Below are 18,984 nucleotides of genomic sequence, written 5' to 3' on the forward strand. Positions count from 1 at the left end.
GCCTAGTTCCGTGTGTGCCTCTTGGAAAGATGACGGTTTTCAATCCGGGAAACATACTCTAAATCTCGATGACATTCTTGTATATATATGCGAAAGTTTTCGTACGTTTTCAGCCAATAAAAAAAGATCACCGTGTACATATTTAGGAGATTTAATCTATGTCCCGTGGTTGAAGTCCGTTTGTGTTTGGCCCGTTTTGTCCATATCAAATTCATCAGAATCTTCACGAAGGAGGTAGATGTCAAAATCGATCTGGCCAAAATTGACAATTCAAAAACATGTCATATCCAACTAATAAACGTTTAAAAGTGAAAGAAAATAATAATAAATTATTACTGGTCAACTAACAACTATGTTCATAATAAGGTTAGTGTTTTCATTTTATTTCTTCTTCACCCAGACATTTTTTTGGGGGAAAATCGAATTATTTCAAGATGTGGGATGGGCATTTTTTTATTGTTATTTCACAAGACCTGCTTTATCTGTCGCTTTTGAAGGGACGACAACAATATTAAACACACTCTTTTTCAGTTTTATAATGAAAACATATCATTGAAGGGACTTCAAGATGAACAAGAATGCATTGTTACATTTTATAGACAATTAAGTGATTGACATCAAAATTTCAACAAGCCATGCAGATGTTATAAAATACAAAATCCTGAATTTGAGCAAACCCACAAGCATCAGTGCATGGCTCATTGTCTTGTGTTTATTTGTCATTTACTTTGTGAGCTCCAGCTGCCTAGATACGTACTAAATTTAGTCAGTTGAGTTCCATGCTAGTGAGGAACAAAAGATGTACTCAGGAACAAAAGATGTACTTAAGAACAAAAGTTGTACTCAGGGACATGAGTTGTACTCAAGAACAAGATCCAAGAGTTGTAATCACAAACCATAGTTGTACTCAAGAACAAGAGGTGTACTCTAACAAAGTCTGAACAAATCATAAAATGACTAACTTGGCCATATCTCAATAAAAGTCCAAGATAATCACATTCAACTTTATACACATAATACCTGTGACAATTGGCCACATGAAGCAAGGCAAACTCTTGTTTTGATAAATAAAATGAAATAGTGGTGCTTTGTTATCAATTCGTTGTAACTCTGGTAAAGATGTTGTTGGTATTAGATGTATGTCTTTTAAGCATTCACCTTGGGGTTTTTTCAGGCTGACATTGGTGCTTCTCTGTGTTGGTAGACTTTGTTGCCAACTTGTAGAGCCAGATAATAGAGGGCCAAGTGAGGTAGGTGTCCACATGCGTAACTTGCCTGCATATCATAACACTGAGATGATGTCGCGAGTTCCCGCAGGTTATTATTTGGCTAGTTTACACTTTGAAATAATTTGACTGGTTAGAATTAACAGTAAAACATTAGATAAAACTAAAATTACATTTGGGCATACCGTAAATGACTGGGTATAAGACGATAGGGGGTATTAGACGCAGGTAAAATAATCTGTAAAAAATCCGAGAAAAAAACTTTTAATCTATGTTTTTGGTTAAAAGACGCATAGAAAAAATGTCAAAATCGTCCGGCATTTTCAGCCACCATGTTTGTTGACAGTGACAAAAAAAAAAAATTCGTGAAAATGGCGATGGTTATCTTTAAAACCATACAACCATACTGTCGAGAATGAAAAGTTATGTTATGCAAAAAATATTTTGACAGTGCCCAACTTTGCTTTTTTATATGTAAGTTTGATTATTGTTTAATTCAATTTATTATTCAAAATAATATTGAATACCGTAATTCACAAGAGGTCAGACACCATAAATTAATTATTTTTTTCGCTCTCCGAATACATAGAAAATTATCATTTTTACATTTTATTTACATGTTTGTTTAACCTGCCTTTTTTCTTCATGTTTGCTTTTTACCACTTATTAATTTATCCGTAGTAATTAATGGTCATAAACTTATTTATTACGCCTATAAGTGTAAATCCTTCATGAAGTTAATTAAAACACCATTTTATACATGCACTGAACTGAATAAACACATTCTATCGGCTTCAGATCAAAGAGTCACACTGTGTGACGTCACATAACTTACAGTTATACCCACGAGGATCTCGTGGAGAGCATGGACATTGCTATGCAGGATTAATGTATAACTGTACGATTATTGCTTCATATAGTCTATAAGTGTGGTACAAGTTTGAAAGCTTATTGGCAGATCGTTTTACAAACATGCCATGTCGATGTTTTCTTAATCCCTTGATTGCCCTTGTTGTTTGTTTAATCCTCAAATAAATATATCACACTTCCTTTTCAACAGGCAATAAATCGTTTAGGATGGGTAGTAACTAATTAAATTGTCACAGTGGTGTATACGGTTAGGTAATCTAGCCAGGCAGTGTAAAGATAAAAATCAATAATCTTCGTCTGTGAAACTTGGTAACTATGAAAGTTATGATTGATGTCCTTTGGGTGTCCGAAAATTAGGTACGCAAAATAAATTATTTTGGGAAATAATTATGGGTGTCCAAATATTTAGAGTGTCCGAACTCTTAGGTGAATTACGGTAACTTTAATCGAAAAATATTTTTGTTGAAATTATAAACGTCTTACGATATACCGTATCCCGATCTTCAACTGCCGTTTTAACCCGTATATACTCGATCAATATGACGCGAGTAACATCCCTTTCTACATAAATCTAAACAAACTCTCGGCTTGAAATTGACCTCAGAAAAAAAGTTCAAAAAATTGTTACTGGGTATTATACGCAGGCATTTTTTTGCATCAAAATCTGAGGGAAAAAAGTGCGTCTAATACCCAGTCATTTACGGTATTCATAGGGACTCTTTCACACCTGATTCTGACATAGGATTTTTTCAAATTATTTTTAAATTGAACTATTGTATGCATGGATATACAAAATTCTAATTTATGGTTTAGAAAATAAACACAATAACTGTAACTTATACTTACAATTTTTATGCCCCCCGAAGGTGGGCATATTAAAATCGCACCGTCTGTCCGTCCGTCCGTCTGGCTCTGTAACTTCCCCTTGTATGGACAGATTTTAAAATAACTTGCCACATGTGTTCCACATACCAAGACGACGTGTGGCGTGCAAGACTCGTGTCCCTACCTCAAAGGTCAAGGTCACACTTAGTGTTTATTCACAATGGAGTGCTGCATATAAGGACATAGAATATAGGTTGTCGTGTCCGGGCTGTAACTTTCCCTTGTATGGACAGATTTTAAAATAACTTGCCACATGTGTTCCACATACCAAGACGACGTGTCGCGTGCAAGACCTATGTCCCTACCTCAAAGGTCAAGGTCACACTTAGTGTTTATTCACAATGGAGTGCTGCATATAATGACATAGAGTATAGGTTGTCGTGTCCGGGCTGTAACTTTCTCTTGTATGGACAGATTTTAAAATAACTTGCCACATGTGTACCACATACCAAGACGACGTGTCGCGTGCAAGATCCGTGTACCTACTTTAAAGGTCAAGGTCACACTTAGTGTTTATTCACAATGGAATGCTGCATATAAGGACATAGAATATAGGTTGTCGTGTCCGGGCTGTAACTTTCCCTTGTATGGACAGATTTTAAAATAACTTGCCACATGTGTTCCACATACCAAGACGACGTGTCGCGTTCAAGACCCGTGTCCCTACCTCAAAGGTCAAGGTCACACTTAGTGTTTATTCACAATGGAGTGCTGCATATAAGGACATAGAGTATAGGTTGTCGTGTCTGGGCTGTAACTTTCTCTTGTATGGACAGATTTTAAAATAACTTGCCACATGTGTTCCACATACTAAGACGACGTGTCGCGTGCAAGACCTATGTCCCTGCCTCAAAGGTCAAGGTCACACATAGTGTTTATTCACAATGGAGTGCTGCATATAAGGACATAGAGTATAGGTTGTCGTGTCCGGGCTGTAACTTTCCCTTGTATGGACAGATTTTAAAATAACTTGCCACATGTGTTCCACATACCAAGACGACGTGTCGCGTGCAAGACCCGTGTACCTACCTCAAAGGTCAAGGTCACACTTAGTGTTTATTCACAGTGGAGTGCTGCATATAAGGACATAGAGTATAGGTTGTTGTGTCAGGGCTGTTACTTTCCCTTGTATGGACAGATTTTATAATCACTTGCTACATGTGTTCCACATACGAAGACGACGTGTCGTGTGCAAGACCCATGTCCATACCTCTAAGGTGAAAGATACACTTAGTGTTTATTCACAATGGAATGCTGAATATAAGGACATAACAGTGTAGGTTGTCAAGTATGGGTGGTATTTTTTTATGTTCAGAGGCAATTTAAAATAACTTGCCATATGTATTTGACACGTAAAGGCAAGATCAACTATTCATGTACTGACCTTGTTCGTAGGTCAATGTCACATTCGGGGGCATTTGTCACATACTGTGACAGCTCTCGTTTTAAATTATTTTTAAATTGAACTATTGTATGCATGGATATACAAAATTCTAATTAATGGTTTAGAAAATAAACAATAACTGTAACTTATACTTACAATTTTTTTTTTGATTATCTTCTAGCATATGGTTGATATGACTTAAGATATAGTTATGCTGAATATTTTTACATGTACATTTAAATTGGTTTAAGCAACATTTATTTTAATATGACAATTACAGAAGCATAATCAAGGGATTAACTATGGCTAAAATAGATATAAATTGGTACCCTATATAAATGCATAAAACAAATAAAAACAGTGAGATAGAAAAAAGAAACTTTGAAGCTTATACTGGGTCAGGCTTACCTCTTAACACGATCATATAGAGAAGCAAGCTTAGAAGCTGATGCTATGTCTCTTTTATCTCTATACAAGAGCGTATAGAGAAGCAAGCTTTAAAGCTTATACTATGTCTCGCTTACCTCTAAACACAACCAAATAGAAAAGATAGCTTTGAAACTCATACCATATCTCACTTACCCTCTTGACACGACCATGTAGATAAGCAAGATTTGAAGCTTATACTTTGTCTCGCCCACATGTACCTCTAAACACAACCAAATATAGAAGAAAACTTTGAAGCATATACTATGTTTTGCTAACCTGTTGACACGACCAAAAAGAGAAACAAGCTTATACCATGTTTCGCTTAGCTCTCAATTATATAATCACTTAAATTTAAAATCAGTTGCCATACAGGTAACTTCAGATTTGTATGTGTTTATTTGAATTTATGCTCTTTATGTAGAGTTTAAGCCAGGTTTTTAAAAGGACAGGGTGATGCATAAAAAAGACTGAGGGTGATAAGGGAGGAAAGGGCATAGTTTTTCTGGGTGTAAAGAACTTACATGTTATAAAGGTGACAAAGAAATGTTAGAAATGGGTTAAATTGAAGTAATTTTAGCTTTCAAATGCCAAATTAATTAAGTTTGTAGATATTTCGAAGAATAGGTGGGCTATACTACTCGCGTCGGTGTCGGCGTCCGGTTAAAGTTTTAGGGCAAGTTGGGATTTTCAATTATAAGTCCAATACCCTACATTCAATTGACTTAATACTTCACACAGTTGTTCAGGGTCATCACATGATGAGGTTAGATAACTCCATATTATTCTTTACACAGACTATGGCCCCTGATTGACTATGGAACTTGGGTTAAAGTTTTAGGGCAAGTTGGAATATTTATTAATAACTTCTATATCCTTTGTTCAATTGACTTAGTACTTCACACAGTTGTTCAGGACCATCCCACAATGAGGTTACATAACTCCATATTATCCTAAATACAAGTTATGGCCCCTGATTGACATAGGTTAAAGTTTTAGAGCAGGTTAAAGTTTTAGGGCAAGTTGGGATTTTCACTTAAAACTCCAATACCATTCATTCAATTGACTTAATACTTCACATAGATGTTCAGAGCCATCACATAATGAGGTTAGATAACTCCATATTATCTTTTATACAAATAATGTCCCCTGATTGACTATGGAACTTAGGTTAAAGTTTTAGGGCAGGTTGGGATATTGTTTAATAACTTCTATACCCTTCATTCAATTGACTTAATACTTCACATAATTGTTCAGGACCATCACCCAATGAGGTTACATAACTCCATATCCTTAATACAAGTTATGGCCCCTGATTGACTTAGGTTTTAGGCAAGTAAAAGTTAAGGGCAAGTTGGGATTTAAATAAAAAAAAACTTCTAAACCGTTCATTAAATGCACTTAATAAAAATCAAAATTATTTACTACCATCTAACAACAAGAAGCATAACTCCGTTTTAAGCCTAAATACAAGTTATGGCCCTTGAATTTTTTTATTATTATTTTTTCTTTTTTTTCTCTTTAATTTCCTTTGAAAGGCATATTTGTATATTCTTAACCACATTTTCATAATGGGAAATCAAGTTATTTGAATGACTTGCGTCATTGTTCGGGCGGGCTGGTGGGAGGGCAGCATCAAAGTCACCTTATGTATCAAATCATTTTAGTTAGGTTTGACATAAAGAGACCAAACTTGGTATTATTACATCGTTATTGTATTCAAAGTCAAAGCGGCGTAGTCGAGCACGCTGTCTTACGATTGCTCTTGTTTATCATCTTATAAGCTTTTAAACAAAACATAAAAACTAATTTAATATCTAGAGCATTCAATTCTAAGAATGTGGTGCACCTGCTGGTCTCCATATAATTAGGCCAGAGGGGAGCTACCACCCTCCTAAAACCCTATCTCTATTATTATGCACCAGTCAATTGTAACCACGGCCGCCCCAGGTCCGGGGGTATACTGGGGATCGCCGGTGAAATGGGCCATGTTTTTACCTTTCAGGTGTCCCCGCAGTGCCGGGTGAATGTGGTGGTTTTGGCTTCGCGCAAAATATGAAAAATGGGCCTTACCTAGGGTCCCTGGGGTTTTGGGGCATTTGGTGGGGATTTTACCAACAGTTCGTTACTGCAGGGCGGGGATTTTACCCGGGGTTGGCTGGACTGAAAGTCAAAGTCCCCGCTATTCCCTGGACCTGGGGGGGGGGGCGTGTTTACAATTGACTGGTGCATTACTTACATGTAAAATATACCTGGTTATTTTTTTGTAATTTGTAACCAGAGAAACATCTTATATTACTAGTAATCTAGCCTAGTGCTATATGTAAAACTGTTCAAATGTAAATGTTATGTATGATATGTTAACCAGTGCTTATGTACTGAATACTATTTGAAACATATTTGTGGCTTGCAAATGTTTATGTTTGATAGGTAATGCATGTAGTTACTGCAACTACAGTCTGAGTTATTGAAATAATACATGGACACAGCAGGGAGAGTATATAATTTTAAGCATGACAGTTGTGAGTGACATGGCTGTTTAATTCTATGTCTTTAAGGTCAGCATTCAATATGACAAGCATGTAGTATATTTAAAAAACTCTGCCTGCTTGTGTGCGTGCATGAATGTGTGTGTGTGTTTTTTAAATGTGAGTTAATATATATCAACAAAAACGATACAATCTCAAATATGGTACAATGTGCAACTATTAAATTTAAGTGTGTTTCTAATCATTCAATTTTATATTTACAATATCTAGCTAACATTCAAAGAAGAAAATATATCAAAGCATCAATATTGGTCGAAATAATATTTTGTCCAATGAGATTGCAGTATTTTTCAATGCATCTTTATCAGCAGTCAGCTGTTTTCGATTTTAATCAGGTGAGATTTAAACAGGCTGGGCTAGTAGACAAATATAATATTGACAACTAAGCTAGTAAAAGGGTTATTATAAGTATAGAAATACTAAAATAAGTTGGCTATGCAACATGCTTCACATTAAACCTATTTTTTGTAAATACATTCTCTTACAACCTTTAACCATTATAAAGATTTCACAAGGATGTATTATGAACAGAGCTTTCACTGAGTTACATAAGTGTAGTAAATTACATCGAAGTCAGACATGTTATCTTGTAAGGACACGTCTCTTTAACCATTCAGCCAGTTTTATGAATGGCTTATTTAAACATATGTCAATTCACCGAGTTTTAAAACTGGGGTAACAATACAGATAGATATCGTCGCTGTATTTACATTGGTGACCACCTACACTGTCATTCTAATTTTCAAATATTTCGTTTTTGTCAAGTTTGTGAATTTATATAATTGCTTTCCTTTATACTGAACTTATACACGACCAAGTTTAAATACTTAGTGGACTTTTCTTTTCACAGCCTGTATATGCCCAAGCCCAGAACATTATTAGTAGTAGATTATCTTAGAAACTTTATATTTGAAATGCTTTATCTGCTGATGTTGTTGTTTTTATCTTCAAATTAAGTTCAATGTGTTCTGCTTGCCTTTAAGTCAGGGTTTGAAAAGGGCAGTCAGTGCTGCTGAAGAGGGACAGAGTGTTTTTAAGGTAGAGAGCTTAAATATTATGAGTTTGATTGCAAATGTAAGAGATTGTGTTTAACTGAAGTAATATTATATAATGTTTCATACATGCCATATCCCCCGGCGTGGGTAAAAATCCCCCCGGAATTTCGATCCATCCCCGGGTCTCCCGGCGGGAGATAAAAATCCCCCGGATTTTTTGTTAGATATTTTACATCAGGCAATAAATTAATGACAAAAAAATTGAAGTGAAACCACAGTATGTGAGTGAAACTGAATGTAAAGAAACAATTCCACAAGGGTGAAATGACTGTTTAAAAAAGGTTCGATAAATTAACAACAAGTTAATAATTTTCATTCCATTCTCTTAGTGTCTGAACGTCATCATAGCTAATAGTATTAAGCAGATTTTTTTAAAAGACTTTGGAGGAAGTTAGATTTAATTTACAGTATTACAGTATGACATGACAGTGTATCATAAGAATATGATAAATCATGTCATAAAATAATTCCGTATAATGAAAAAGTTAGAGGTTTTCATAGCACAATATATATGTGAATACATTTTTTCATACTTGGATCTAAAAATACTTTGAAATTTCCCCAACTTAAACCTGCTAAAAAAATCCCCCTGAATACTACCAAAATCCCCCTGAATTTTCAGCCTTTCTGAACAAATCCTCCTGAATGGTGTCTAAACAATGGTATGGTATTAAATGCTTCAAAAACAAAAGTAATATTGATAACGACACCCCAGAAGCGGACAAAATTAGTTAATCAACCTCTAAATTTGAAATATAAAGACTTAAATCTGGAAATCACAACAGGTGATAAAATTCTTGGCATATATATAAATGAAAACCTTAAATGGGATACGCATATAAAATTTCTTAGGAAGAAAATATCTAGTAATTTGTGGCTATTATCAAGAATTAAAGTATTTATTCCTGTTAATTATAGAATAATGTTTTACAAAGCCTATGTCCAACCACATCTTGACTATTGTAGTATCATTTGGGGTAGTACAAAACAATCAAATATCCAGGTTTTAGTGCGATTACAACGAAGAGCATGTCGTATCATTCTAGGTGAACAATATACCACTTTAAGCGAGGCTTTGAATATAATTAATTCTCTTAATATTGAACAGAGGGTTTCACTTCATAAAGCCAAATTTATGTACAGGGTATCGCAAAATGCAGTCCCGTCATATATTCAAAATATGTTCAATTACAATGTCAGGCGTCCAAATCATTTACGTTCTTCAAATAAATCGGATTTTTTAATACCTAAACCAAATATAGAACTTTTTAAAGGGAGTATGTCGTACTCTGGGGTAAAAGTATGGAATAACATTCCAAATGAAATAAGACAGAGCGAAAGTATTAAAAGTTTTACAGTAAATTATACTAAGTGGATAAATTCGAATCAACAGTCATAAAGCTAAAATTGTAAATATGGCCATATGTAAGTCTGTAAGTTAAACCTCTGCCACCATATGTATGTATTATGTTGTTGTGTAACATTGTTATCATGTTGATCATGTTTATGAATAATGCTAACTTTGAATTTGTTATGCTGATTGTTATATTGCTATATAATTATGTATTTGTATGTATGTAAATATTGCTTTAGAGGGCCCCAAGGAAGATTAGTTTACACTAATTGGGTTACCCTCTGTAAATAAAGACTTTCATTCATTCATTCATTCATTCATTCATTCATTCATTCATTCATTCATTCATTCATTCATTCAATGGTTTCCAGAAAATAATTGGCATGTATGATGTTTCAACTGCCAAATATGTTAGTTTGTATGCATTTAAAATCAAATCAAAACAAAAAAAATATTTCACAGGCTTATACTTATATATCAAGCATTTTTTCCCTGTAGGCAGAAGGGTGCCCATGCCGGTACCAATAAGGGCTGACAATTAAGGAATGGATGCAGCAAACTTCCATAATTCTTGAGCTAATTTAAAAACCTTATAAATCTTTCTGATAATGTTTTCATATGATTTTAAGGTCATGTTATCTTCTGTTGAAATACATAAGGAAATGCATTAACTTCCACAAAGAGATTGAATGTTTTGTATAACTGTTTAAATTAGTTAAACTGCTTGAATTGAAGTTAGAAATTAATGATATTTGGTTTCCATATGAAGGTTTAATTTAAAGTACACTCACAGATTGCGTACATTGATGCCAAAAAAGCTACATTGAATGAAACAGCCATGGTTTAATTCATTGATAAACATTGACATTTTAAACAGGTTTTTCCAATTTTGAACTTTTCTTGTTTAGAGAGGTTCTTAAATTAAATACCATAAAAATGATAAACTATTAGTGTAGTACATTTGAAAGGATTTAGAATTTGAAATAAAATGGCAATTCAACAATGGTTTCAGTTTATGGAACAAGGATAGGTTTTATAAATAGGCTGATGTGGCCTTTATTGCTCAAAGTTGAGATAAACTTGACAAAGTTTTGGTGACAAAACTTAAAATATTGTTTGATATTCCAGTGTGTTTTATTTGTATTGGATATATTACACAAGTTTTGTTGAATTTTCAAAGTGACTGTGTTATTAGAACATAATTATTCTTTATGGAAATGGAATATTTTTATTAATGGAATTCATTTCATGTTTAAATAAAATTATTTGTTTATATTACTCAGCCTGTTGTAAGGCCAGACACATTCTCATTTTACCTCAACTGCTCAACATAACTGCAACTCTAAATTCTGATATTCTATCTTTAAAATTTATCATTTTAAAGGAAGTCTCAAGCAGGAAGAAAAAAGAATGTTGCAGTAAATAAAAGGGTTTCTTGTGCTAGACAGTGTAGACATTTTGTTATTGTCTAGAATAGATCGTTCTTCTAAAAAGAAAGATAAAATGTAATATATAAGCCTGCCTTTTGCAGAATTTTTGCTTCCTCATCAACTGGCTTGGTGCTGAAGTGGCATTTCATCAATACTGAAGATATAAGGCTGCATTTTCAGTGTTTTATACACTCTACTAGGAATCTTTCTTGGCACCCAGAATATTTGTTACATTTATATATAACTGTTTTATTCTGTATGGGGAAAAATGACTTAGAGAAACAGAAACATGATCATGATAACATTGCTATACATGTACATGGTGTTGCTGGAATAATCCATGGCAAACGACTTTGCCATCGGCAACTTGTAGCAGATATTTTACTAGAAATATGAAAATGGATGTTTAATTGAGAGTGTTAATTTCATTCCATAAGCTACATGAGACATCAGATAGAAGGATATTAAAATGTGATCTACACAGTGATCAATGGGAAATAGTTTAAAATGCAGAAACTCTGGGATTATGAAGCTCTCAATATGGGTATTAGTGGGTTTCTTGATTGCTGTTAAAATCAAGGTACAGTTTATTGTATAAGGAATTCTATTTATATAAAATATAAGCCATTTATATGGAAAACAGCTAAATGAAACATTTATTTCATATTTAGTAATTCTTTTTTTTTGATGCAAGTTATTTTATAGTAAGATGTAAGTTGTGATAGTTGTTGTTTTTGATGATGAAGCTGCTGATGCTGATGCTGCTGCTGATGCTGATGATGCTGCTGCTGCTGCTGCTGCTGCTGATGATGATGATGATGATGATGATGATGATGATGATGATGCTGATGCTGATGATGATGATGATGCTGATGCTGCTGCTGATGCTGCTGATGCTGCTGCTGCTGCTGCTGCTGCTGCTGCTGCTGCTGATGATGATGATGATGATGATGATGATGCTGATGATGATTATGGATGATGATGTCAATAATGATGATGATAATGATGATGATGACAACGATGATGATGATGTCAATTATGATTATGATTTTTTTTGATGATTTTTTATTTTTCTGCTTCCAGGTGACCAACGTAGATGAGGTTTCCGGCACTGAAGAACACAGCTCTGTATTAACTTCATCCCACGCTAAGGTTTGTTAGAAATTCTCATGAAATTATATACTATAGCTTGTAAATCAATTTAATAGTCTAAGGTTTTAAAGCATTGAAAGATCATATTGCATTCAACCAGTAGATTACCCCTATTGTTTTGGAGGACAATATGTTGAATTTCAAGGTCACAGTCAACAGTCTTATGACTTACAGTATGACCTAGGAGCTTGAAGTTTCAGGTTTGCATTGCTCATGACATATTGATTACCCACATTATTTTAGAGGTCAGCTGTCTGGGTTAACAGTCTTTATGGAAACATTTACCACACTTAAAAGTTTAAAATGTTTGTCTTCACTGTCATAAAAACTTCATGCAACCATGAATAATCAAAGCATTTTTCGGACATAACAGCTCATAGGGGGCATAATATTGACATTGATGGTTGTAAACTCCTCAGGAAATGTATCTGTTGAAATCCTTCTAATTTATTCAATTTATTATGCATTTTGCCTATTATGGCTCCCATCAAAATGTTCAACAATGAATACACTTTAATCAGTTTTTTTTAGCCGCAGTCATAACATGTTCCATATTTACATGATTTGATTGTATATTTGATTGATCGCTTGTGTAATAATATCATCACTTGCAAATGAAAAGAAAATGTACTTAGCAGTGAGTTTTTAACCTGTTCTGAAAAATGTTATATATTAATTTGTTGTTTATATATTAATATCTATTAAATATTTTGTAAATGGAATGCTCAAAGTTAATATATGAAATCTGTGTGTAATATACAAGCATTATCATGTTATCTTATGCATGTTTTTATCTGAATAGAATGGATTTTAACCACATGGTGTCATTAGCTGCATGTCACATTTCTGGTCTATACATAAGTTTGCTGTAAAAAATGAATTTCTTATTGATATAATCCAAATTCATTTTTCATTTAGTGTAAATGCTAAAGCTTGAAGTCATTTATGCTGTATTTTTAAAGAGCAATAAAATACTGGCCTATAGCTGATGTTAAGTCATTTAACATGTTATACAGAATTGAGGTCAAAATGTTGGAAGTATTTATGCAATATAAAAAAGGTGGAGTTAAACATTTTCTGCCATCAAAAGTGAATTACTCTTATTAATGAGAATTATTTTATGAGTACAAGAGAGTTGAGATGACCTGGGTGTTTGCCTAATTAAATAAGCAATTTAAATCAAAAATGAATATATTTTAAAAAAAATGGCCAGTTACAAAACTCATAAACAGTATAATAAGCAAAAAAATGGACATGTTATCGAAAATAAAATTGAAAACTAAATACTCAATTACAATAGATATATATATTTTCTGTACCCCTTGTATAGGATGGAATTACAAAAAAATAAAAAATAATAATCATTGAAGCTTTTTAATCTTGGTAAATATTATTCAATTCGTATTTTAAGGTACTGAAATTGAAACCTGATATAAAACACAAATTACAATTGATGTTTATCTTCAATGTTGAAAGTTCAAACCAACACCATGGATTAAGAAAGTAAGAGCCTTAGCTAATTTTCATTTTTGTATAAAAAGCCAAAAGCCTCATCTATGTTAAACTTGTTCTTATTTTAGGATGATGCCATCCATCCAACAAGCGCCTCTACAAGTCACATATTGCAAACCAGTCAACATGGAAAAGAAACCAGTCAAGGCAGTGACCAATCGAAAACTTCCACAGAAACCTTTAGGTAGTAATCCTATACATTCTGAAATTGTAAAATTCTGAGGATTTGATGCAGAAATTCATCCTTTATGTTCATTCTGTAACAGAGGAGAAAATATCTCTCTTAACATTCATTTAACATTACAAGGGCTATTCAAAAGAAGATATTTTCACATAATTCATGATTTGTGCTTATGATCTTTCAGAGGGAATTCTCTTATAATTTCAGAAACATTCAACAAAGCCACATAGAGCCCAGCTTTCTTCCAGTGTCTGAAACCAGTCACGTAACAGTGGAAACTGACCATGTGACCCAGTCTACAACTGTTATCCAATCACAATCTGTTTTACAAACATCACAGGTTTCCAAGGATGTACTGCATTCGGGCCCTAGGTAAAAATGATGAATTATCTTTTGGACACACAAATAAAACAAAGTATGAAAGTAATAGTGTTGGTTTGATATAGACTGTTCATTGACATGCATTGCAAGAGCAAAACTTTCAACAAAATGTTTAGAAAAACAGGGCTGTGCATGCAGGTTTTTATTTGCTGTGTCTGCATTTTTACTGTAATCTCCAGTTGATATGCAGAGAGTTGAGTATATTATTTGATTTGGAAGTTTAACATTTAAATTTTGTTTAAACTTAACTACCCCTGAAATCTAGCTAAGGATCATGTTTGACATGCTATTTAAACATTCATTGTTGATGTTTTGTATGTACGTTATGTACAATTAATGGAAAGTTTGTATTAAATCTTCTAACATGACCTTGCAAAATCATTTAAATTCAAGAGAATTAGGATAACTCATACAAACCTGCGATATTTGCATATCCAACTTCATGATATTATTTTCAGTGATGCTACAAGACAGTCTGAAGTTTCCTTAACTCAACAAGTTCATCCAAAAGCTACAGATGATGTAAGGTCAGAGGTCAAGGACAGCCAGTCCGAGTCTGAAAGCCAAGGTCAAGATGAGGTCATTCAGGACACAAACACACAGCACCAGGTTTGATAATACATAAACATATAGATAAGCCTGTATGTCTTAAGTAATTGTGAATGACTGTCAGCTTTTATTTGGCTATGACCGATTTTCCATATTATTTAGTCATAAGTTGTCTGTGAAAGTGACATTCATAAGACCAGTCTCAGTAACATTTTGCCAGACTTCTGAGACCATGTAATGTTCTTGGTATGCATTTGTCAATATTCAAAAGATAGAAAAAACATTGTCAATCCTTTAATACACTACCAACCAACGTACAATCACCTCTGCTCTTCTTAAAGCTGCACTCTCACAGATTGAACGTTTTGACAACTTTTTTTATTTTTTGTCATGGAACAAGCCAATTTTGCGAAAATGTATGGAAACCATTTATATCAGACTGCTGAGAAAAAATTAGAACAAAAATTTATATTTAAGTTCAAAAATTGATGTTTTATGCATTTTTTTTTCCGTAACCGTTAGTAACGGTTTAAGCCATAAAACATTAGTTTTCAAAAGGAAATATGAAATTCTGCGATCTGATCTTTTGTCAGCAATCTTTTATCATTGGTTTGCAGATGTTTACGCAAAAATTTGCTCTTTCCAAGACAGAAAATAAAAAAAGTTGCAAAAACAGTATATCTGTGAGAGTGCAGCTTTAAAAAGACGGATGCAAAATGAACAGAGCTTCTTTTGCAAACTCTTCCTAAACAGTTTACAATTTACAATTTTCGGTTTTGTACCCACGAAGCCTGTTAAAATACCTGCATGTCGCAGTAAGCTGCATCGCAGCGATATGCAGCATGCGTGTTTTCGGAAGTCACATGCATTAGAAGCAGATGAATGTGGTGATATGCGTACCAATGTGTTGGCTACCATGGAACATGTACCCGCTACTTTCTCTGATGATGCAATTTCTCCCTCAATAGCAACACGTCTTTTGCAAAAAACGCTTGGTTGGTAGTGTACATGTATGTCATACTGGGCATCATCAAAGACAGTTTGGAAGTATATTACTCCCTGACCTTCCAATACTGAGTCCTTGGAGCTATAGAAACTTGTCTGAATTTGGGTAAAACCCCCAAAGATAAAGAAAAATATTACAAAAAGTTTCAAATATTTTTATCTTTGTAGTAAGTCATTTAATAAGGAAGAAATTCTTACCGTACATTAGACTAAAACTTCCATTTTTCACAAAAAGCTTCAAAATAAAAGTCAAGGAAAGTGGAAACTTACATTTTGAATTCCTTATGGAAGCCCTGGTCATTACATTGATTGAATATTTTTTTTATTTTTTGGGGGTCCTTCAATTAGCATGCACATAAAAACTTATTTTAAGCCATTACATTATTTGCAAGAATTAAATTTAATGCTGTAAATGCTGCTATTGTTGATAAGACAACAGTTTCTTTTCAGGACATCTTATTAACAAATGGAGCTGATCCTGTCAAATCAGATGAACATGTTGAAACAAAGCAAGAACTGAAAGAAGACACCCCAGTACAAGCTGATTTACCTGACCTTTCAGAAGATAAGTCTAAAGTTGCTGAATTGGAAGGAAATGTACATACAGATCATGATGAGGTTGCATTAAAGAAAGCTCATTTGGAAGAACCAGATAAAAAGTTACTAGAAGAAGAACCAAGCACAGAACAAGCAGAAACCAAAGAGGATGATTTCGCTGATAAAGTAAAAGACAATGAGGCTGAAGAAGTTAAAGAAGCTAAACTAGAAGAAGTTAAAACAACAACTCATACTCCAGAAACACCTGAAGAAGCTGAACTAAGAGGGATAGGTGGACGAGAGATTAAAGAAGAAGATTCTGGGGAAGAGAAGGGGGAGGAAGTGGGACTGACGTTTAATGAGTGGACACAGAAAATCCTGGCAGAGGCGGAGAAAGGAAAACAAGAAGGTGAGATTTTGTGATTGTGACATCCCCTTTCTACTATATGATCAAATTAGCAACCAGAAATAAAATTAATGTCAGTGATGTCATTTTCTCATCATAGTGTTTAAGGGTGTAATAAATGAAGTATGATGGAAAAGTAGTGTTTAGGTAGCTAAATATTCAAAGCATTCAATAAATCACCTATAGACTAACGCTGCTGGGTTTTTTTGGTCCATACAATAGTATTTATGCCTCATCATCATTTAATAACTAATTAATAGCAATTGCGTGTTTTAGCAGAAGAAGATGCAGACGCTGTACCCCACCCACCAGCAAAACAAAGGAAGAAGAAGAACTTTTCCTCACAGGATTGTGGGGCTAAAATCCTTGCCCATAATCCAGAGGCTTCCAACGTGAAAAGTGTGCTCAACAGTAACAAGGATGATTATATGAACACCCCCTGCAAATTCAAGAAATGGTAAGCTAAATTGACATTTTTTTCTTAAATTTCAGCATAGGAGAAGCAGAAAACTAATTGAAATTCAGTTTAAGATATACACTTTTCTCTGGTGATCACGTGTAGCTGTGTGTGATGACCCCTATTGAGTAGGACACAAGGTCAAGGTGACCTTGAGGTGAAAAAATGCTTTCTCGTTCAATCACTTAAGAACAATTGCACTCAGGAACATAATACTTGGTATACAAGATTGGTCATGACAAGTTAATAACCCCTATTTGTTTTAGGATCACTAGGTCAATGGTCAAGGACTTAAGAAACCAGAAACTTCATACTTGATATGCCAATTGGTCATGACTAGTAGATTACCCCTGATTATGACTAGTGGATGATCCCTATCGATTTAGGGATCAGTAGGTCAAAGGTCAAGGTTGCGATATAGGTTGCAGTGACAGGTATAAAAGTGGTTTCTGCTCAATATTGAAAGAACGCTTGCACCCAGGAACTTCATACTTGGTATGCCAGATGGTCATGCCTAGTAAATTAACCTTATTCATTTTCAGGCCAGTAGGTCAAAGGTCAAGATGACCTTGAGGTTAAATAACGGTTTCCACTGAAAAACTAAAAAGCTTGGGCCAAGGAACTTAATACCTGGTTTGCTAGTTGGTTTTGATTAGTAGATGACCCTTTTTTGACTTTGAGGTCAGTAGGTCTAGGTGACAGTGACCTTTAGGTGAAAAACAACTTGTTGGTCACCAGTCAGTACGTCACACATCTTTATGCTTAATTACTAAAGAATGCTTGAACCCAGGAAGTTAACACTTGGACCCAGGAACTTCATACTTGGTATGCAAGTTGTTCATGACCAGAAGATGACCCCTATATTTGTGTGTCACCAGTCCAAATGTACAAATTTCAAATCCATCATTGATTATTTCTCACCTATGACCACACAATTTTTAGTTTTAATTGCCTTTCGTTTCCCACTCGTCAATGTGAAATTTGCTTTGCTTGAAATAAAGAAATCTGCAATGTTTAACTGATGATTAAAGGAGTTGAATACAGATCTTGTTAGTACATTAAGTAGTTAAATTGTTCCTTTCCCTGCAGGTTTGTGTTGGAGCTATGTGAGCCCATACAAGCCCACTCCGTCGAGGTTGCCAGTTTGGAACTGTTCTCATCCCAACCCAAGAAAGTCAAAGTGTTGCTCAGTGACAGGTAAATGTTCACTTAGTTGTTGTACTGTTGTATTCTGTATGAAATTTTAGCTCTGTGTTTGCCTTAGTACACATCTTCATAATGGCAACAGACATCATAACATGTGAAGGTGTAGCAAGTATGAACAATTCTAGCTAAAATATTCGATTAAATTATACTTTTTAAAAAACAACCAGCTATGGCACCATGGTGTTGCTTTTGTGACCCCAAGTGGTGGCACCATTGTGGTGCCTTTGTATAAAAGCTGTGGCACCATTGTGGTGCCTTCATACTACAAGCTGTGGCACCATGGCGGTGTCTTTGTTACCACCAGCGATAACACCATGGTGATGCCTTTGTATAAAGCGGTGGCACCATGGTAGTGCCTTTGTATAAATCGGTGGCACCATGGTGGTGGCTTTTTTACTGCAAGCAGTGGCACCATGGTG

General features: G+C 34.4%; 1 protein-coding gene across 4 annotated transcripts in view; it reads left to right on the forward strand.

Moving 5' to 3' along the window:
• The first annotated feature begins 229 nt into the window (after positions 1-229).
• The window catches only part of LOC128224181 (SUN domain-containing ossification factor-like), a 35,548-nt gene continuing 16,793 nt past the window's right edge, over positions 230-18,984 (forward strand). For 2 of the 4 annotated variants that reach the window (XM_052933928.1, XM_052933932.1), the window contains exons 1-9: positions 230-366; positions 1,175-1,250; positions 12,263-12,331; positions 13,912-14,027; positions 14,232-14,396; positions 14,864-15,014; positions 16,410-16,905; positions 17,179-17,359; positions 18,449-18,556. In XM_052933928.1, the coding sequence (XP_052789888.1) occupies positions 353-366; positions 1,175-1,250; positions 12,263-12,331; positions 13,912-14,027; positions 14,232-14,396; positions 14,864-15,014; positions 16,410-16,905; positions 17,179-17,359; positions 18,449-18,556 (1,376 nt within the window). In that variant the 5' untranslated portion in view covers positions 230-352. Of the gene's footprint in view, positions 367-1,174; positions 1,251-11,523; positions 11,760-12,262; positions 12,332-13,911; positions 14,028-14,231; positions 14,397-14,863; positions 15,015-16,409; positions 16,906-17,178; positions 17,360-18,448; positions 18,557-18,984 lie in introns of those variants that run through there. The other 2 variants (XM_052933930.1, XM_052933929.1) reach the window with 2 other exon arrangements.

The sequence above is a fragment of the Mya arenaria genome, chromosome 17 (assembly GCF_026914265.1).
Source record: "Mya arenaria isolate MELC-2E11 chromosome 17, ASM2691426v1".
Taxonomy (NCBI): domain Eukaryota; kingdom Metazoa; phylum Mollusca; class Bivalvia; order Myida; family Myidae; genus Mya; species Mya arenaria.